Raw genomic sequence first — 17,807 nt, 5'->3', positions numbered from 1 at the left:
CTTGACCTCATGAGATGAAAGTGGCTGATAGGTGGAGTGGTGGCCAAAGGATATACGTGGCCTGCTTGTAGAGGAGGAGCTGAGAGGTGAAATGCCTACAGAGAGGGCACTGCCTTGGAGTGCTGTCTTGGACAGCCCCAGGGTTTCCCATTGCCTGGACCACTGACATTCATAAACTCAAGGCCTGTACCATCTTGTGCTGCATAGTCTGGGTCGTTACTCTTCAATCCTTCAAAAATTCCCACATAACACTACAATGTACCATTTTTTTTTAATTGAAGTATACTTGATACACCAAATGTTACTTTGTTAAACTTTTTTATTTATTTTAGAGAAAGAGTGCGAGCAGGGACAGGAGGGCCCAAGGGAGAGAGAATCTTAATCAGACGCCTTGCTGAGCATGGAGCTTGACATGGGGCTCGATCTCAGGACCCTGAGATCCTGACCTGAGCCAAAATCAAGAGCCGGACGCTTAACTGGCTGAGCCACCCAGGCGCCCCACCAGATGTTACTTTAGTTTCAGGCATACAGCATAGTGATTCCACAAGTTTATACAGTTATGCTCTGCTCACTACAAGTGTAGCGATCCTCTGTCACGCTATTACCATACCATTGACTGTAGTCCCTGTGCTGTACCTCTCACCCCCGTGCCTTATTCATTCCATAACTGGAAGCTTGTACCTTCCACTCACCTTCATCCATTTTGCCCGTCCCCTCCACCCCCCTCCCCTCTGGCAACCATCAATTCTCCATATTTATGAATATTTCTGCTTTTTGTTTATTTCTTCTGCTTTTTAGATCCTATATATAAATGAAATTATGTGGTATTTGTCTTTCTCTGACTTATTTCATTTGGGTAATACCCTTTAGGTCCATCCATGTTGTCACAAATGGCAAAAATTTCCATTTTCATTGCTGAGTAACACTCCATTGTGTGTATATACATCTTTTTTGTCCATTCATCTATCAAGGGATACCTGGGTTGCTTTCCATATCTTGGTTATTATAAGTAATCCTGCAGTAAACATAGGGGTACATAGATCTGTTCAGATTAGTATTGTCATTTTCTTTGGCTAAATACTCAATAGTGGAACACTGGATAATATGCTATTTCTGTTGTTAATTTTTTGAGGAACCTCCATGCTGTTTTCCACAGTGGCTACACCAATTTACATTTCTATCAACAGTGCACAAAGGTTCCTTTTTCTCCATATCCTCGCCAGTACTTATTTCTTGTCTAATACCAGCCATTCTGACAGATGTAAAGTGATATCTCATTGTGGGCTTGATTTGCATTTCCCTGATGATTAGTGATGCTTAGGATTTTTCCATGTGTCTGTGGGCCATCTGTATGCCTTCTTTGGGAAAATGTTCAGGTCCTCTGCCCATTTTTCAGTCAGATTGTGGGGTTTTTTTGGTGTTGAGTTGCAGTAGTTCTTGCATAATGTTTTGGATATTAACCCCTTATTGGATATATCATTTGCAAATATCTCCTCCCACTTAGTAGGTTGCCTTTTTGATTTGTTGGTTTCTTCTTTGCAAAAAGCTCTTTATTTTGGTGTAGTCTCAGTAGTTTATTTTTGCTTTTGTTTCCCTCGCCTGAGGAGACGTATCTAGAAAAATGTTGCTAGGGCTGCTGTCAAACAAGATTATTGCCTACATTTTCTTCTAGGAGCTTTATGGTTTCAGGTCTCACATTTAGGTCTTTAATCCATTTTTATTTTTGTGTATGGTGTAAGAAATCTTTTGCATGTAGGTGTCCAGTTTTCCCAACAACCATTTATTGAAGGGACTGTCTTTTCCTTATTGTATATTCTTGCCTCCTTTGTCATAGTGTAATTGACCATATAAGCATGGATTTATTTCTGGGCTCTCTATTGTGTTCCACTGATCTATTTTTGTGCCAGTGCAATACTATTTTGATTACTGTAGCTTTATAGTATATCTTGAAATCCGGAATTGTGATACCTCCAGCTTCGTTTTTCTTTTTCAAGGCTGTTTGGCTATTCAGGGTCTTTTGTAGTTCCATACAAATTTTAGGATTATTTTTGTTCTGTGAAAAATGCTATTGGTATTCTGATAGGGATTGTATTGAATCTGTAGATTGCTTTGGATAGAATGGGCATTTTAACAACATTAATTCTTCTAATCCATGCGCATGGAATGTCTTTCCATTTGTGTTATCTTCAATTTCTTTCATCAGTGTTTTTGGTGCAATTGTAAATGGGATTGTTTTCTTAATTTCTTTCTGCCACTTTGTTATTAGTGTATGGAAACACAACAGATTGCCATATATCAATTTTGTATCCTGCAACTTCCAAATTCACTTATTCTAATAGTTTCTTGGTGGAGTATTTAGGGTTTTCCTTTTTTAAAAAAGATTTTATTTTAGAGAGCTCGTGAGTGGGGGGAGGGGCAGAGGGAGAGAATCTTCAAGCAGGCTCCCTGCTGAGTGCAGAGCCCAACACAGGGCTTGATCTCATGACGCATGAGATCATGACCTGAGCCAAAACCAAGAGCCGGACACTTAACTGACTGAGCCACCCAGATTCCCCTAGGGTTGTCTATATATAGTATCTTGTCTTTTGCAAAAAGTTTACTTTTTCCTTACCAATTTGTATGCCTTTTTTTTTTTTTTTTTTTTTGTCTAATTGCTGCAGCTAGAACTTCCAGAACTATGTTAAATAGAAGTGGCAAAAGTGGACATTCTTATTTCTGATGTTAGAGGAAAAGCTCTTAGTTTTTCACCACTGATTATGATGTTAGCTCTGGGCTTGTCATATGTGGCCTTTATTATGTTGAGGTATGTTCCCTCTAAACTCACTTTGTTGAGAATTTTTATCATGAGTAAATGATGAATTTTGTTAAATGCTTTTTATGCATCTATTGAGATGATCATATGATTTTTATACTTCATTTTGTTAATGTGTGTCACATGGATTGATTTGCAAACATTGAACCATCCTTTGCATCCCCAAAATAAATCCCAGTTGATCATGGCGAATGGGGATTCATTTCATGTGTTAAATGAGGTTTGCTGATATTTTACTGGGAACTTGCACCTGTGTGCATCAGAGCTATTGGACTGTAGTTTTTTTTTATAATGTCTCTGGTTTTTGTATGAGGGTAATGCTGGCCTTGTAGAATAAATTTGGAAGCTTCCTCTTCTATTTTTTGGAATAATTTGAGGAGACTAGGTATTAACTCGTCTTTAAATGTTTGATAGAATTCACCTGTGAATCCATCTGGTCCTGGACTTCTACTTGTTGGGAGTTTTTGATTGCCAATGCAGTTTCATTAGTAGTAATTGATATGTTCAGATTTTTCTATTTTTTCCTGATCCAGTTTTGGAAGACTATGTTTTTAGGAATTTATTCATTTCTTCTATTTTTTTTAAAAGATTTTATTTATTTATTTGAGAGAGAGAGAGAACGAGAGAGAGCACATGAGAGGGGGGAGGGTCAAGGGAGAAGCAGACTCCCTGTCGAGCAGGGAGCCTGATGCGGGACTCGATCCAGGGACTCCAGGATCATGACCTGAGCCAAAGGCAGTCGCTTAACCAACTGAGCCACCCAGGCGCCCTCATTTCTTCTAGATTATCCAATTTGTTGGCATATAATTTTTGTAGTAGTCTCTTGTATTTCTATGGTGCTGGCTGTTTTCCTTTATTTCTGATTTTTGTCATTTTTCTTAATTTTTGTTTCATTTTTTTCTGTTGTGTTCTTACTCTATATTTATTTTTGCTCTAATCTTTATTATTTCCTTCCTTCTACCAACTTTGAGCTTTTTTTCTAGTTCCTGTAGGTATAAGGTTAGATTGAGATTTTTCTTGAGGTACACTCGTATTGCTGTAAATTTCCCTCGTAGATGTCCCTTTGGGGCATCCCAAAGAAGATTTGGATCACTGTGTTTTTATTTTTGTTTGTTGAGTAGCATGTTGTTTAGTCTCCACATGTGTTTTTTTCCAGTTTTTTTTTTCCTATAATTGATTTCTAGTTTCAAACTGTTGTGGTCAGAAATGATGCATGATAGGATTTCAGTCTTCTTAAATTTATTGAGACTTGTTTTGTGGCCTAACATGTGATCTAGCTTAGAGAATGTACCATGTGCGCTTGAAAAGAATGTATATTCTGCTGGTTTTGCATGGGATGTTCCGTATATAATCTGTTAAGTCCATCTGGTCTAATGTATCATTCAAAGGCACTGCTCCCTTTTAAAGGGAGAAAATGACTAATCTAATAATAGTAGGAGACTTTAACACCCACTTACATCAATGGATAGCTCATCCAGGCAGAAAATAACTATCTGTTAATATTTGCTTTATTTAGGTATTCCAGTGTTGGATGCATAGCTCTTTACAGTTAGATCTTTAGATCCTCTTGTTGGATTGATCCCTTTATCATTATGTAAAGCCCTTCTTTGCGTCTTTGTTTTAAAGTCTATTTTGTCTGATGTAAGTGTTGCTTCCCCAGCTTTTTTATAAGTACATATCTATCAATAATTACTTTAAATGTAAATGGTCTAAATGCTCCAGTTGCAAGACATAGAATGAAGGAACAGATAGAAAACAAGACCTATCATATATGCCAACAAGAGACTCACTTCAGACCTCAAGAGAGAGACTGAAAATGAAGGGGTAGGAAAAGATACTCCATGCCAATGAAAACAAACAAACAAAAAGTCCATGTAGCAACACTTATATCAGGGCCCCTTTCTTTAAATGCAAATTTTTCCATTTAGAAAAATAACATGTTTGTTGTAAACAATCCTAAAGTATTTAGAAAAAAAAAAAATCCCAGGACTAGTGTGTCAAAAGACAACTGCCTTGGCATGACTTTGATGCTTGCAGAAGCTGTTGAAGGACTCCAGGAAGTTTAAATGATATTTCGATGGGGCACCTGGGTGGCTCAAGGGGTTAAGCATCTGCCTTCAGCTCAGGTCCTGGGCTCAAGCCCCACATCAGGTTCCCTGCTCAGTGGGAAATCTTCTCCCTCTGCCCCTCCCCCCAACTCTCAAATAAATCTTTAAAAAAAATAAAAAATGATCCTTTGATGAAGTAGCATTACAAATGTCATCTGCAGATTCTGTTCTTACTTACACAGTAGATGCTCTGTTGTTAATTTATTAATTTAAATATTTAATTTACTAAACATACAAGTCAGCTTATTTGAGTGTGTACTTTGTGTTTTACTTACTCTGCAAAATTTGAATATGCAGATTAATTATGGTGTTATTACCAGTGTTCCATCAACATGAATTTCACCTCAGTGTTCTGCAAGCAGGCAGGAATGATGCAATTATTAGGAAGTCAGAACTGTTTAACCTTTATGGCTATCAAAATAGTATAAATAATGGTAAATACTAACTTTTTCTGCAACAAATAATCTTTTCCCCTTGGAAATGAAGTGTGCTCATGTTTAATCCAAGCCTTGGCAGTATTTTTTAAAAGAAAAAAAGAGGAATGGCTAATCTGACATAGCAAAAATGCATATAGATAGCCAGAAGGAACAAGCCTTTATGCCTTATCTTTATTTTATTACCTTCCCTTCTGTTGTCAATTTTTCCCCAGGCCCAGATTATATCAAACAGAGATTTCAGGAAGGTGTAGATGCTAAAGAAAATCCAGAAGAAAAAGTACCTGAAAAGCCACCTACACCAAAGGAATCTCCTCATTTTTATCGCAAAGGCACGACACCCCCCAGGTCTCCTGAAGCAAGTCCCAAACAAAGCCACTCTCCCCAGCCCTCCTCCCCCAAACCCACGAAGAAGCAGAACCCCAGCTCAGGGGCAAGACTCAACCAAGACAAACGGAGTGTGGCTGATGAGCAGGTGACAGCCATCGTCAATAAGCCTTTGATGTCAAAGGCTCCCACGAAGGAGGTGGGAGCCATGGTGCCCACGTCCAAGTACTCTGGCCGCCACCACATCCCCAACCCCAGTAACGGGGAACTGCATTCTCAGTACCACGGCTACTATGTGAAACTGAATGCCCCCCAGCACCCCCCAGAAGACATGGAGGAAGAGGAAGGATCAAGCCCGTCTTCCTCAGCGCTGGTGCACAAGCCAGCACCCAACAAATGGAGTCCCCCTAAATCTGTGACAAAACCAGTTGCCAAAGAAAGCAAAGCTGAGCCAAAAGCTAAGAAGTCTGAACTTGCTATACCAAAGAATCCAGCAAGCAATGATTCATGCCCTTCTTTGGAAAAAGAAGCCAATTCAGTAAGTTGTGCACAATGTGTTTGTTTTTTTGCTTCCTTTTGGTTCCTTCAGGTAGCAGTGTAGGGTGACTAGCATCTTGGGGACAGCTTGTCTGGCAAAAGTCCTGACGAGTATAGGACTACGTAGGATAGAGCTTAGCACATTTGTTAGCCCAAGACAGCAAAGAGCTCTTGGGGCAGAAATTTGTCCCTGTTCACTCAGTCACCCATCTTAAACATCATTCAGGTAGCCAGCTTGTTACTGAATCACGTGTTAGCAAGCCTTTCCCCGCACTTCTTGGTAAGTTTTGTGGTAGCTTAGTTTGAGCTGCTATGACAAAAAATGCCATAAACTGGGCGGCTTAAACAAAATTTCTTCTTTCTTTCTTTTAATTCTGAAGCCTGGGAGTCCCAGGATCAAGGTGCCACAGACTTGATGTCTGGCGAGAACCCAATTCCTGGTTCATAGGCCTTGCTGTACACTCCCAGGGCTGAGAGAAACAGCAAGCTCTCTCATGTCTCCTACAAGGGCACTAATCGCCTCATGAGGGCTCCACCCTCATGACCCAGGACCCCCCTCCAAATACTGTCACACTGGGGATTAGGGTTTCAACATATGAATTTTGGAGGAGCACAAAGCCCATCACTGTAGCTAACTCTCTGATTGGCTAGAAAGGAATCATGGGCGCTGACAAGGGCCAGGTCCTCTCAGAGCCCTGGCTGGGAAGAGATATCCACCACCAGTTGCTAGGTTCTTAGCCGTGCTCTTGAGCCCTCACAAAAGACATAGAGTAAAGGAATGGATAGAAAACAAGACTTATTTATATCTGTGTGCCTAGAAGAGACTCAGTTCAGACCCAACGAGCCAGACTAAAAGTCGAGAAGGAAAAGATACTCCAGTCAGCATCTTTAGACAAAAGAACATTTTTTTGTAGCTATTGTGAATTATTCTCCTAAATAGTTTGGATTTTACTTAATTAGGCTTTGCCACTAGAACATTGTTTTTCTTTTCAACTGTTTAAAATTACTTTGGTCTTCTAACTTCTCAGTATAAGTGCTTCCAAAATTTTAGTTTTCTGGTAAATGCTAGTTTTTTCAATTAGTCTTGAGCATTTAAGGGTTTTAATTATTCAACCAGAAAGCTATTTATTATTGATAAGTGTCATTTGATGAGCATGTAGAGATTTATTTGAATAACATATGGAATTAATACTTTATCAAATTCTACAGAATTTATAAAATCCTGAAGCTAAGTAATTATTAATAAAAAATTGACGAACTGATCTGTTGACCTAGTCACATGTTTTTGGAACAGAGGTGTTGCATGTTAAATGCAGCTTAGGAAAGAAGCCACAGCTGACCCAATATTTACTAATTTCTGAGACATTTGCATAAAGGTGCAGATTAAGAGAGTTGTATTATATTCTTGTTGACCAACTTAAACTGGACAAAAGAAAAAAACAGGTTTAAACAGTAATAACAAACAATTGAAATGCATCTTTTTTTATTAACTTACATTTGCTGCTTCTTGGGTTTATTTTGCTAACATTTACAAACACTGGTTCTCATCTTTTTTATCATCTACCTCTAAATTAATCAGATTAACTACGTTAACTTCCTGAAAGTCATCCTCCATGGGGATAAATGGTTTTTAAGACAAACGAAGTCAATTAGTATTAGTTTGCCTGATTTACAAGGGTGAAATTCAAACAATGCAAGGCCATATAGTTTCTACCTTGCACCCAGGAGTGGGGTTCAGTTGACCTCTAGAACTGCCTAAGAGGAAGTGAATGGCCCAGTGTCCTACACGCTGTCTATGAAATGTTACTACTGTTTGATAAATTCACAGCCTCCTTATTTAGGAAAAGTATCTTTTTTACTTATGTGCAGAACCATCTGATTCTTGGAGGTAGCCAAGCATCCTGCAGCCTGGTAGGCTGGTCTCTAGGGCTCCCTTCCACATCCCAGGAGAAAGGAGGCCTAGCCCTCTGCAGCCTCTGTGCATGACAGGAATCAGAAGTCAAGATTGCCTTGGCACCTTCATGTGAAGATTTTAACAGTTAACACAAAAGTGCCTTTCACACTCCTGATGACTGTTTTCTTGACAGTTTAGAAGTGATAAAATCATCATAAAGGTAGCTAATGAACCACCTTTAGAACTAAGGAGTACTGCGTACAGTTTTGAGACAGACACTGTGTAAGAGGTTTATACATAACTTGAAAACTCAAAGGACTATTCACAACGAAGCACACACTGGAGGGAAAAACCAGACTGAAGCGGTGTTCGTTGTGGGCAACCGAGAGATCTAGTACAAGCCCGAATCGTCATTTTTAGGGTGGTTGAATACACTGGGATCTGGACTTTTAGTCGCCAGCTTATTGACTAAGACAGGATACGCTGGTGGCCAAGGCTGTGGACTCTGGTGCCAGACTTCCTAGGTTCAAATCCCAGTTGTGTTGCTTCTCAGTCGTGTGACCTTGGGCAAGTTTCCTAACTGCTCTGTGAGTTGTTTTCCTCATCTCTACCTCTATCATAGGGCTGTTTTGAAGATTAAATGAGTTAGTACTTACACAGCTCTTAGCACAGTGCATAGCACATGTTAAGTGCTCAAAAAGCAGTGGCCATTATTGTCCCAATACTGTAGTCGTTGAAGCATAAAATAGTTCATAAATATTCCAATAGATTTTGGCCCATCCTCAGGATCACCCTGAATAGCCATCTCCTAGAAAAACAGAAAACCTTCTGAGACACAGGCTAACACTTAGCAAATTGAACTACTTGATATAAGCAGTAAGAGACAAGGGGCTATGCCACGGATTACTCTATAACCCTTCTCTAGAAACGTGAGACTCCTGTGGGCCATGGTTGCACATAGACTGATATTCCATGGAAACACATTCTATGCGGTACCCACCTCTTTCTAGGATTTTGCAACATGGGTAGGATCCAGTAGAGACATCATTACAGCCTGATCATCAGACTAGCAAGGGGTCTTCTAATTCGCAATCTCGACTCCTTCTGAGAACTGCCTGCACTTTTTCTTAGCCATTACTCTCTTCCAAGTCTATTTGGAAATTAAGGCATCCCTGTCACGTCAATTTTGAACCAAGTACACACACACACTAAAACCCTACAAACAGTAAATACACATAAACTTGCCTATTTATACTAAATTCAATTTTTTTCTTTTCATGTTTTTAGAGAAATTTTAGATTTAACAGACTATAGTAACTCTTCAGAAGATTCCTCACAATTTTAAATGAGTAATAGTCTTTTGAAGAAAAAAGATACATTTCTTGAGTTAGAACTTCATATTTCCATATTTCCCCACACTTTATTTTCTAACTGCCTGAAAGTTCTTCCAATCCAGATTTGCACTTTTCCCTGCTACAGCTCCTTTTATTACACCTGTCTCAGTCAGTCTTGAAAAGCAAGACTGATTTTTTTTTTCATTTTGCTATTTTAAGCTACAACTGGCTACCACAGTCATGTTTATGAGACTTCACCTTAAAGCTTTCCACCCTGTGCTCAGCCTAGGTATCTGAAGAACACCGAGCTCACGTCTTGAGATCTGCCTATTAAACATAGCATCCCAGAATTTATTTGCCACCTGGTTGCTGTTTGAACTTTTTATTGCTGCCTTACCCTCATCTTCACTGAGTCATCTTTAAAAATAGCTTTATAAATGGAGTTGTACAGTTGGATAAATATATATACACATGTCTATATATTTATGTATATATATATACAAATATGTATATTTATAAATATGTGTGTGTGTGTGTGTGTATATATATATCTCCATCCAAAAATGCTAATGAATTCAAAAAGATAAACTCATGGAACCTTGTAAGGATTTATGAAATGGGAGTTAAAAGTCCAGACACACAAAAAAAAAGTCCAGACACAGCTTAGACTTTTGAAGTTAGATTCACTGAAGGCACTTTCTCTGTTTTTCTACTTTTCCTTGGTCCACTATAAGACACTGATAGTAATAGCATTTCCTTAATCTCCATGCTGAGTTATGATGTTGAAAGATTTCAGTTATTTTCTATGTTTCCCACACTAGACATTTTAATTATTGAGTTACAGATTTGGACCCTCCTAGTACCTTAGAATGCAACTATTCTAAAAGAACAACTGGTCCTATCAAGATTTGAGTAGTTTTCTGCTACCATGAAATCAGAGGATATAGATGAAAATGCCATTTTCAAGAACTTGATTAAAAATTATTATTTTTAAACTAAGGCCTGTAGCTATATAGGGATATAGGAAAAAAAAAACAGCAGCTCTGAAATAGACAAAGTTTAATTTTAGTTTTGTAATTTGCTTAAACTGGATGAGTAACGTTGGGCAAGACACTTACCTTCTCGGAGCTCTGTAACTTGTAATCACCTGTGAAGAAGAAATCATGTACCCAACACTGCTTATTATCAGCCCACTGCCTGGCATATAAAGACCTGCAATAAATGTGCTTTTTCCTCCCATTTACTTGGGGTTTAGGAACTAGGGTTTTTCTTCTTCCTAGTAGTCCCCATCTCAAGGATACCCATTTTTACTTCCTTTTCTCCCCCACTCTGATTTTACTAATCACCTCGTTCTTCATTTAAGGCAGTGAATTAATAAGGTCAACAACCACATCCACAACACCTGGAAAAGTACCAGCAGAGAGCAGGTGTTCATAATGAAACCCTGGATGAGTTGGGCGACCCATATGTGCTGGGTGCACGGCGGTGAACAAAGCACAGCCCCCACCACTGTGGAACTCAGTCTAGGGCAAAGACGGAGATTAACAAGAAGTGACAAAGTGCGAGTGTTAGGAGAGACGAAGACCAGGGCACTCTGACCCATGCCAGGGAGGTTGTGGCCCCAGTTGGGAAGGAGACCTCCTATAAGGATGTGACCCAAGCTCTATACCTTGCAACATGAGCACTGGACCAATTGCAGTTCCAGTCTTTCTTACCTCCCCGCCCCCACCTCCAAAAATCACACCAGTACCACATTTGAGGACTCTGTTAGCCTGTTTCAATGTAGCCTCATTCAGTATTCAAATCTAGTACAACTGTTTCCTCATCAAAATAACAATTAAAATACTTACCCCACCCACCTCATAAGGCCATTTTAGAACACAGTTAATACTAAAAAATTAGACACTATTTTAATAGTAAATACCAAGATCGGGTCTCTGTAATAAAGATGGTCAAGCATGAGCAGCTCTTGAACGATGGGTCAACAAGGTTGGTTTTGGTTTAAACAAGTAAAGTTTGGGTACCTTGGCTAGCTGGTATTTATTACAGCCGTATTTATCAAAATAGAATTCTGCAGTTTAATAGGACTTGATTTCTGAAACGTGGTGGCTGTGAGCAAAAAAGTGAAGAATTAAGACCTATAAGATAATTCCTGCAAGTGTTCAACTTCCCGCTTGCAATTTTTACTTTAAGGATCGGGTGGAATCCAAAACTCTGACCAGGAAAAGCAAGAGTCCTAAATTTTTCCTGAGAGGCCTCAGTACCCCTAAAGATTTTAGTCTTACTTTCTAATTGCCTTCATGAGGAAATAATTCTTCCTCATCTAAATTACACCCTAACAAAAAGTGCATATCCACTCTGTTAGTCCCTCACCCAGTTATGGCGCACTCTCACCCAGACTGCTGTTGTCAGATGTTCTGAGGTGAATGAACTAGATTATTTGTTAGTCATTTTTTTTTTTTTTTTAGATTTAATCAGGACTGGATTCATTTCATAGTGAAAGTGCGGAGACGGCTGCACCTAAATACGGCATTGCTATTTTTAGTTTATACCTTTTGGAGCTGCTGTCAGTCACTGCAACGGGGTTGAGGTTTTTATTTATTTATGTATTTATTTTTGGGGGGGTAATTGATTTTATGAGCTAGCTTACATGTGGATATTAACATGGAAACATTATGCTTGTTTTGTTCTGTTTCATTTCCAGGGCCCTAATTCAGTCATGATTGTCCTCGTCATGCTGTTGAATATCGGGTTGGCCATTCTTTTTGTTCACTTTCTAACTTGATTGGAATTAGGAAAGGTAAGAATCGCCTTAATTTCTATATAAAATCACTGTCTATAACATTCTTTTCCCATTATTTGAATTTACATTTTTTTTAAACTGCGTATTGTCCTTCACTTTAATTTTGGCTGTGCCTGAATGTGATTCAACATAGTTACTTAATGCTGTAACTGTTTTGACCCTTCAGTGAAGTCATGACAACTAGTGGTGTTAGCCCACAGTTCTCTGCCGTGGCATCATCAGCCCTTTAAATGGCACACCCCAGTCAGACTCAGACTCAGGGAAGGAGGCTTGGAATTAGGATGGGATCGCGAAAGAGATGAAACTTGGAAAATTCAGCCAGAGGACCTGTTCGGTCCCCCTGGGAATGCTTTGTGGCTTTGGGGTCCTCTGGGAGCTGAAGCAAGCAGCCGTGTTGGAGAGCAAAACTTAATAATCATTCTTTCTTAAAATCTGCTGAAGCAGCCCCCATCCGGCGAAGTTCTTGGCATTGGCTACTCCATCTGTCCTAGCAGAGTGTGACTAAACTGGAAATGTATGGAGCTGCATTTTTTTTTTTTTCCTGATGGAAGTCAACAGCTGCCTTACTATTTTACCATCTGACGTTTTTAGTAGGGAGCTGGGAAAACAAACGACTGCCCGAAGAATGCGGTCGGAGGATTGTGTTGCTGCGGCCATGGCTCCAACATTCACTCCTATCTCATTAGAAGAAATAGGTAGCAGCATCACTCACCAGTCTTATGCCATGACCTGCTGCTTTAACATCTCCTGGAATGTTCTGGGAGAGAACGTTTCGTTTGCTTGTGCACGCCTCTGTTCATTCTTGCTGTTTATTGAAGTAGAATGTATAGCCCTCTACAACGTGTGGTCCTGGCTGGAGGAAACACACTTGTTGCATCTCAAGGAAAAGAAACAACATTCTAGAGAAGATGTGTTCGTTGCAATAGCAATACATTTTTTTTATGCCGTTTAGTCTTCCTAAACCTGTAACAGGCTGTTTAAAATTTAGCAGTGTGAAGGCATTATACCTTCCTAAGAAGTAATTTTAAATAGTTTTAATTATGCCCTTAGGAGGTGCTAAATTTTAAAAGCTGAAAGACAACAGAATTCTAAGAAGCGTAGTCAAAACGTTGCATGGATTGCATTAATCGGTGTTTAAAGGATTCAGTTTCATTGCTGACGTACTTTACAACCAAATAAAATCTTGTCAGTGACTATGTTAATTCCCATGAAAGTTAAGCAAGATGCTATTAATAACTGCTCTGGTCCTTTTTTTTTTCTTCCAACTTAAATTTTTGTTGAATACATTCAGGTAGAGCGTAAAGCTTTGTTAAACCTCTGCTTCTCAATTTTACGCCTTTACGTGTGTTTCAAAGTCCTTTCGTAATTTTATTTCACATTTTAAAGGCTTAGACATTTTTATTTAAATATTTGTATTTTGCAGTCCTTTGTTATTCTGACATAATCTGATTTTTTTTTTGCTGTTTTATAATTCATCCTTTATTACTCAGAAGCATGCTTATTACTTAGAGACACTACGTGGTCTTTATAAAGATAGTTATTTAAAAAGAAATAAGGGGAGGAAAGGTATCTTAAATCTCTCTAAGACATTACATTGTGGAGAAGGAGCTAGCTATTCCTAAATATTTTCACAATCTGCATGGTTTAATCAGATTCTTGCTACCTTTTCAATGCAGAAGAGACCGCTCACATGTTAGCACAGGTGTGGACTGAATGCTTTGTCACCTGCAGGGTAGTAACCCAGTGATGTTTTTTGCAGAAGTGCAATATGTTGAGAATCCTGGGTGTGACCAATATGGAATAAAGAAGAAAGCAGAAAGAGAGCAAATGAAAATTACAACTTGTATATTTATTTATTTTTTACATTTTGCTTTGACTTTTAAATTTAGGGAAGTACATTTTTAGCCAAGAAACGTTTAAGCTCCTGTGTCAGTCTCCGTACTCTCACTGCGCCTTCCTAACCCCATAGCTCTTGATGCTGGGAAAGCGGATTTTTTAAAAAAAAAAATAAAATATTTAATCTTACTAAGTGTTTATTTAAAACGTGTAATGCTTTGGAAATAATGGGTAACAAATAACGAAAGGATATGTTTATAAAGTGAGCATGTTGGTTCCATTTATAAATATATGTATGATTTATAAGCTTTTTTAAAAACAAAGCTCAAATTGTTGGTATTTTTCTAAAATGTGCACAGCTGTATTTTACATGAAAGGCTCTTTCTAATGGGTTGTTATACTGTGCTCTACATTTTGGACAGCACATGAAGTCTGCCAATGTACTTAATAAAACATGACCTTGTTTATTTAAAGTTTCTTGCTGTGAAAAAGAACTCCCTACCTGTGAGTTCCTTTATTTATAATCCTCGAAACCAAAATGTATAATGTACAGTTTTCACAACTGTATCCGCTCTAATAAAAAGAGAAAGTTGGTTATTAATAAAGTGCAGGTGTGTTTCCTTTGTGAGTCAATTACTGTCTTGAGTTATGTGGAATTTGGGGGTCGGTGGGTTGTATTAAAAGATCTGAAAAACTGACAAAAATGGGGTGCAAAATGCTCAAAGCAGCCACAGGGGAGAAGGTAGTGGACCATTATTTCTTTCTGTTTCTTTCATCCTGGGCTTTCCAACTAATTTTGTAAAATAAGATTCATTTTCCTGCTTAGGGCCTTCATTAATTGGATTAGTTCCTTAGCCAGGGTTTTAAGTCTGCCCCTGTTGTTAAGGAAAAGTCAAAGTTGGAGTAAATCCCCCTCCTGCACGGATACTTTTCAAGTAATTAAAGTTTTTGGATCATTGTGCCTCAAGTAAGTTAATATGTTGCTATGGCCCCTGTTGAGACACATTTCGGGAAGCTTAAGCACACTGTGCATAATAAACTTGTCGCCACTAGAATTTCCAGCCACTGGGCTCCCTTTGAAGCCATCGCGTACTGGCCCAGGCCGCCCTGACACCTAGCAAGCTCCCTATGAGGGATAGTGAGAGGCCCACCTCCAAAACTGCTTCCCAGGGAGCCGCCATGGTGCTTTCACATTCCCAAACAAGCCACTCCTGTGGAAGGCTAAGGTCTTGGAGACCCCTGTATAAAGAATGCATCAAGTTAGCACCTCTGAGTAGTGAAAGATGGAACAACTTGAGTGATTCACCTCCCAGTAAAATCTAAAAGAATGGAACACAGACTCTTCTGGAGCCAGTGGGAAAAAGCACAGGGTGCTAGAAAGATTATTGATTCCAGTTTCAGGTCCAAACCACAAGTTTTGATGGCTGAAGCCAAAGCTGGGGTAAAGAAAGACTTTGTGGGTGGGAAATGTGGAAAATATTCTATGTGCCCTTTTAATGCAATAACTATTTCAGGAACTATGGTAAGCAGGCTCCCCAGGCATACACTCGATGCGACACACAGCCCTCCTCCCATGCTCTGGAAACTTGCGTAGCCTCGTCTTTCCAACTCAGTATGTGGCCGCACACCTGGCTTATTCGGTCAGCACAGCATAACCAACGGCTCGTCAGGCTCAGTTTGATTAGCCTGGGTTTGGGAACTATCTACGTCCAGCATTTCCTTCTGCCCCCAAAAGTACTGACAAGTACTTCAGTGTTCTGTACTAGCCCCTACAGGAATCTCATGTATGGGAGTAGGAGGAAATAGCAAAATATCTAGAATAAAATAAATAGTCCTGAATGCAGTGAATATGGATAAAATTCTCGGCTACGGTTGTGACCGATTATGGATTTTTCTCTCATCTGTGCCCTGGTTTCCTCATCTATAAAATGGGTGTAACCAGAGCACTGATCTCACAGTGTGGTTGTGAAGGTAAAATGAGCTCGTTTATGTTAAGTGCTTAGTACAGTGCCTGGCTCATAGTAACTGTTGTGGTAGCTTTTGCCAGTTGGAGGAACTAGGGGAAAAAAATGTTAATTTCTATAAGTGTCTCACATTAAAAAATAGAGATCCCACTTTATAAAGGCCTCTTTTTAAAGGTTAATTATGTCACAGGTCATATTATGTTCTTTCTTCTTTTTTCACTGTGAAAATCAAAGGCCACCCTTCACCAGAGTTCCTTTTCTACGCTAAAATGCAATTTTTCTGTATTACTATACAGACATTTGCTTTACAAAGAATATTCACTTCAGTGACTCATTAGATTCTTATAAGATCCCTAGGGAAGAATTCCTGCATTTAAATGACTTGCCCAAGGGTAGCCAAAAAGTTATAAAAATTTGTATCTGAGTCCCACATCGGATTCCAAATGTGCTTTTTCATTTCATATATTGGTTATTATTATTCCACGCTGTCATCCTCATCAACCATAAAAAGGCAGAAAACATGATCTGATTTAGATAAACTATTAGAATTAACACAAAAGTGAGGGCCTGAGATTTGTTCAGCTAGTGATTGGTAAAGCAGCTCACTTACCACCGTAAAGAGTATATCAATCTTTGAAGAGAATTCTGGAGAGATTTGGAGGGAGAGACAGACTCAGCAGAAGATTACAGTACTCATGTACAAGTCTTTCCTTTTCCCATCCTTGCCCCAAGCAAACTCATTCATGAAATATCAAGAACAACATCAAGTGTTGAATGGAATTATGATATTTGCTTAAGGGAAAGCAACAGAGGTCTTTGGTATGTATGTCACATGTCACATTCCTGCCATTTATGGCACATATTTGGAAGAAAAGAATCTGATCAATATCATGTCCCCCATGCAGTAAAAGCAGAAGCAAAGGTGAGAAGAAGCCAAAGGTCATCTAATTTTCTCATGTTCTGGGCATGTTCTAACAACAGCTTCTGACCACCAGAGCAAGCACCTAGAGTCAGGTAGCTGCTTCTGATAAAGGCCAAGAAGATGCCCAAACATAGCATTGTTGTAGAGGTAACAGGCGATGGAATCCATCACCTAAAGACTCGCATTTTTAAAAGCAGTTTTACATCAGATAATTGGGCCAAATAAAAGTGAGCAGAGGTTAGAAACATTCAGATCCACACAATATTTAAAAGGATAGACAGCTATCACTTCAGTCTGTGGTTACTTATCAGCCCACTGAAACCAAGCAAGAATTTGGAAAGTAATCTCAACACAAGAAAGCGCCAAAGAATGCACTACATCTGTGCCCAAAATAAGGTTTGATGCTATCTACATCTGTTTGGCATGATACAAGTAATGTGGGGGATTCAGCATAATTTTTCATTTCTCAATGTCCACTTTATTTCCCAATATTTACGTACTTTACAGTTTAGTTTTCTTCCATTAGGATTTTTGTGCATAGGAATCTCTTTCCATTTTTTCTAATAATCAGGTCCGTTTTTTCCTTCACAAAAGAGTATTACTAATCTCAAAGATCCTAGACCGTATTTTTGGGTTTCTGTTGGTTCAATCCAGCTATCAACAATTTACCTGTATTTGTGTTGACATTCTAAAGACTGAGTAAAGGGCGCCTGGGTGGCTCAGTTGGTTAAGCGACTGCCTTCGGCTCAGGTCATGATCCTGGAGTCCTGGGATCGAGTCCCACGTCGGGCTCCCTGCTCAGCAGGGAGTCTGCTTCTCCCTCTGACCCTCTTCCC

At 39.1% G+C, this 17,807-nt stretch overlaps 1 protein-coding gene across 5 annotated transcripts in view; it reads left to right on the top strand.

Annotated features, from left to right (window-relative positions):
- The window catches only part of JPH1 (junctophilin 1), an 81,225-nt gene extending 66,535 nt beyond the window's left edge, over positions 1-14,690 (top strand). The window contains exons 4-6 of one of the 5 annotated variants that reach the window (XM_027621675.2): positions 5,570-6,219; positions 12,151-12,246; positions 12,841-14,690. In XM_027621675.2, the coding sequence (XP_027477476.1) occupies positions 5,570-6,219; positions 12,151-12,231 (731 nt within the window). In that variant the 3' untranslated portion in view covers positions 12,232-12,246; positions 12,841-14,690. Of the gene's footprint in view, positions 1-5,569; positions 6,220-12,150; positions 12,247-12,415 lie in introns of all 5 variants that reach the window. The other 4 variants (XM_027621653.2, XM_027621665.2, XM_027621643.2 and 1 more) reach the window with 4 other exon arrangements.
- The last annotated feature ends 3,117 nt before the right edge of the window (positions 14,691-17,807 follow it).

The sequence above is a fragment of the Zalophus californianus genome, chromosome 4 (assembly GCF_009762305.2).
Source record: "Zalophus californianus isolate mZalCal1 chromosome 4, mZalCal1.pri.v2, whole genome shotgun sequence".
NCBI lineage: Eukaryota > Metazoa > Chordata > Mammalia > Carnivora > Otariidae > Zalophus > Zalophus californianus.
This window is presented reverse-complemented; position numbering and strand designations above follow the sequence as displayed.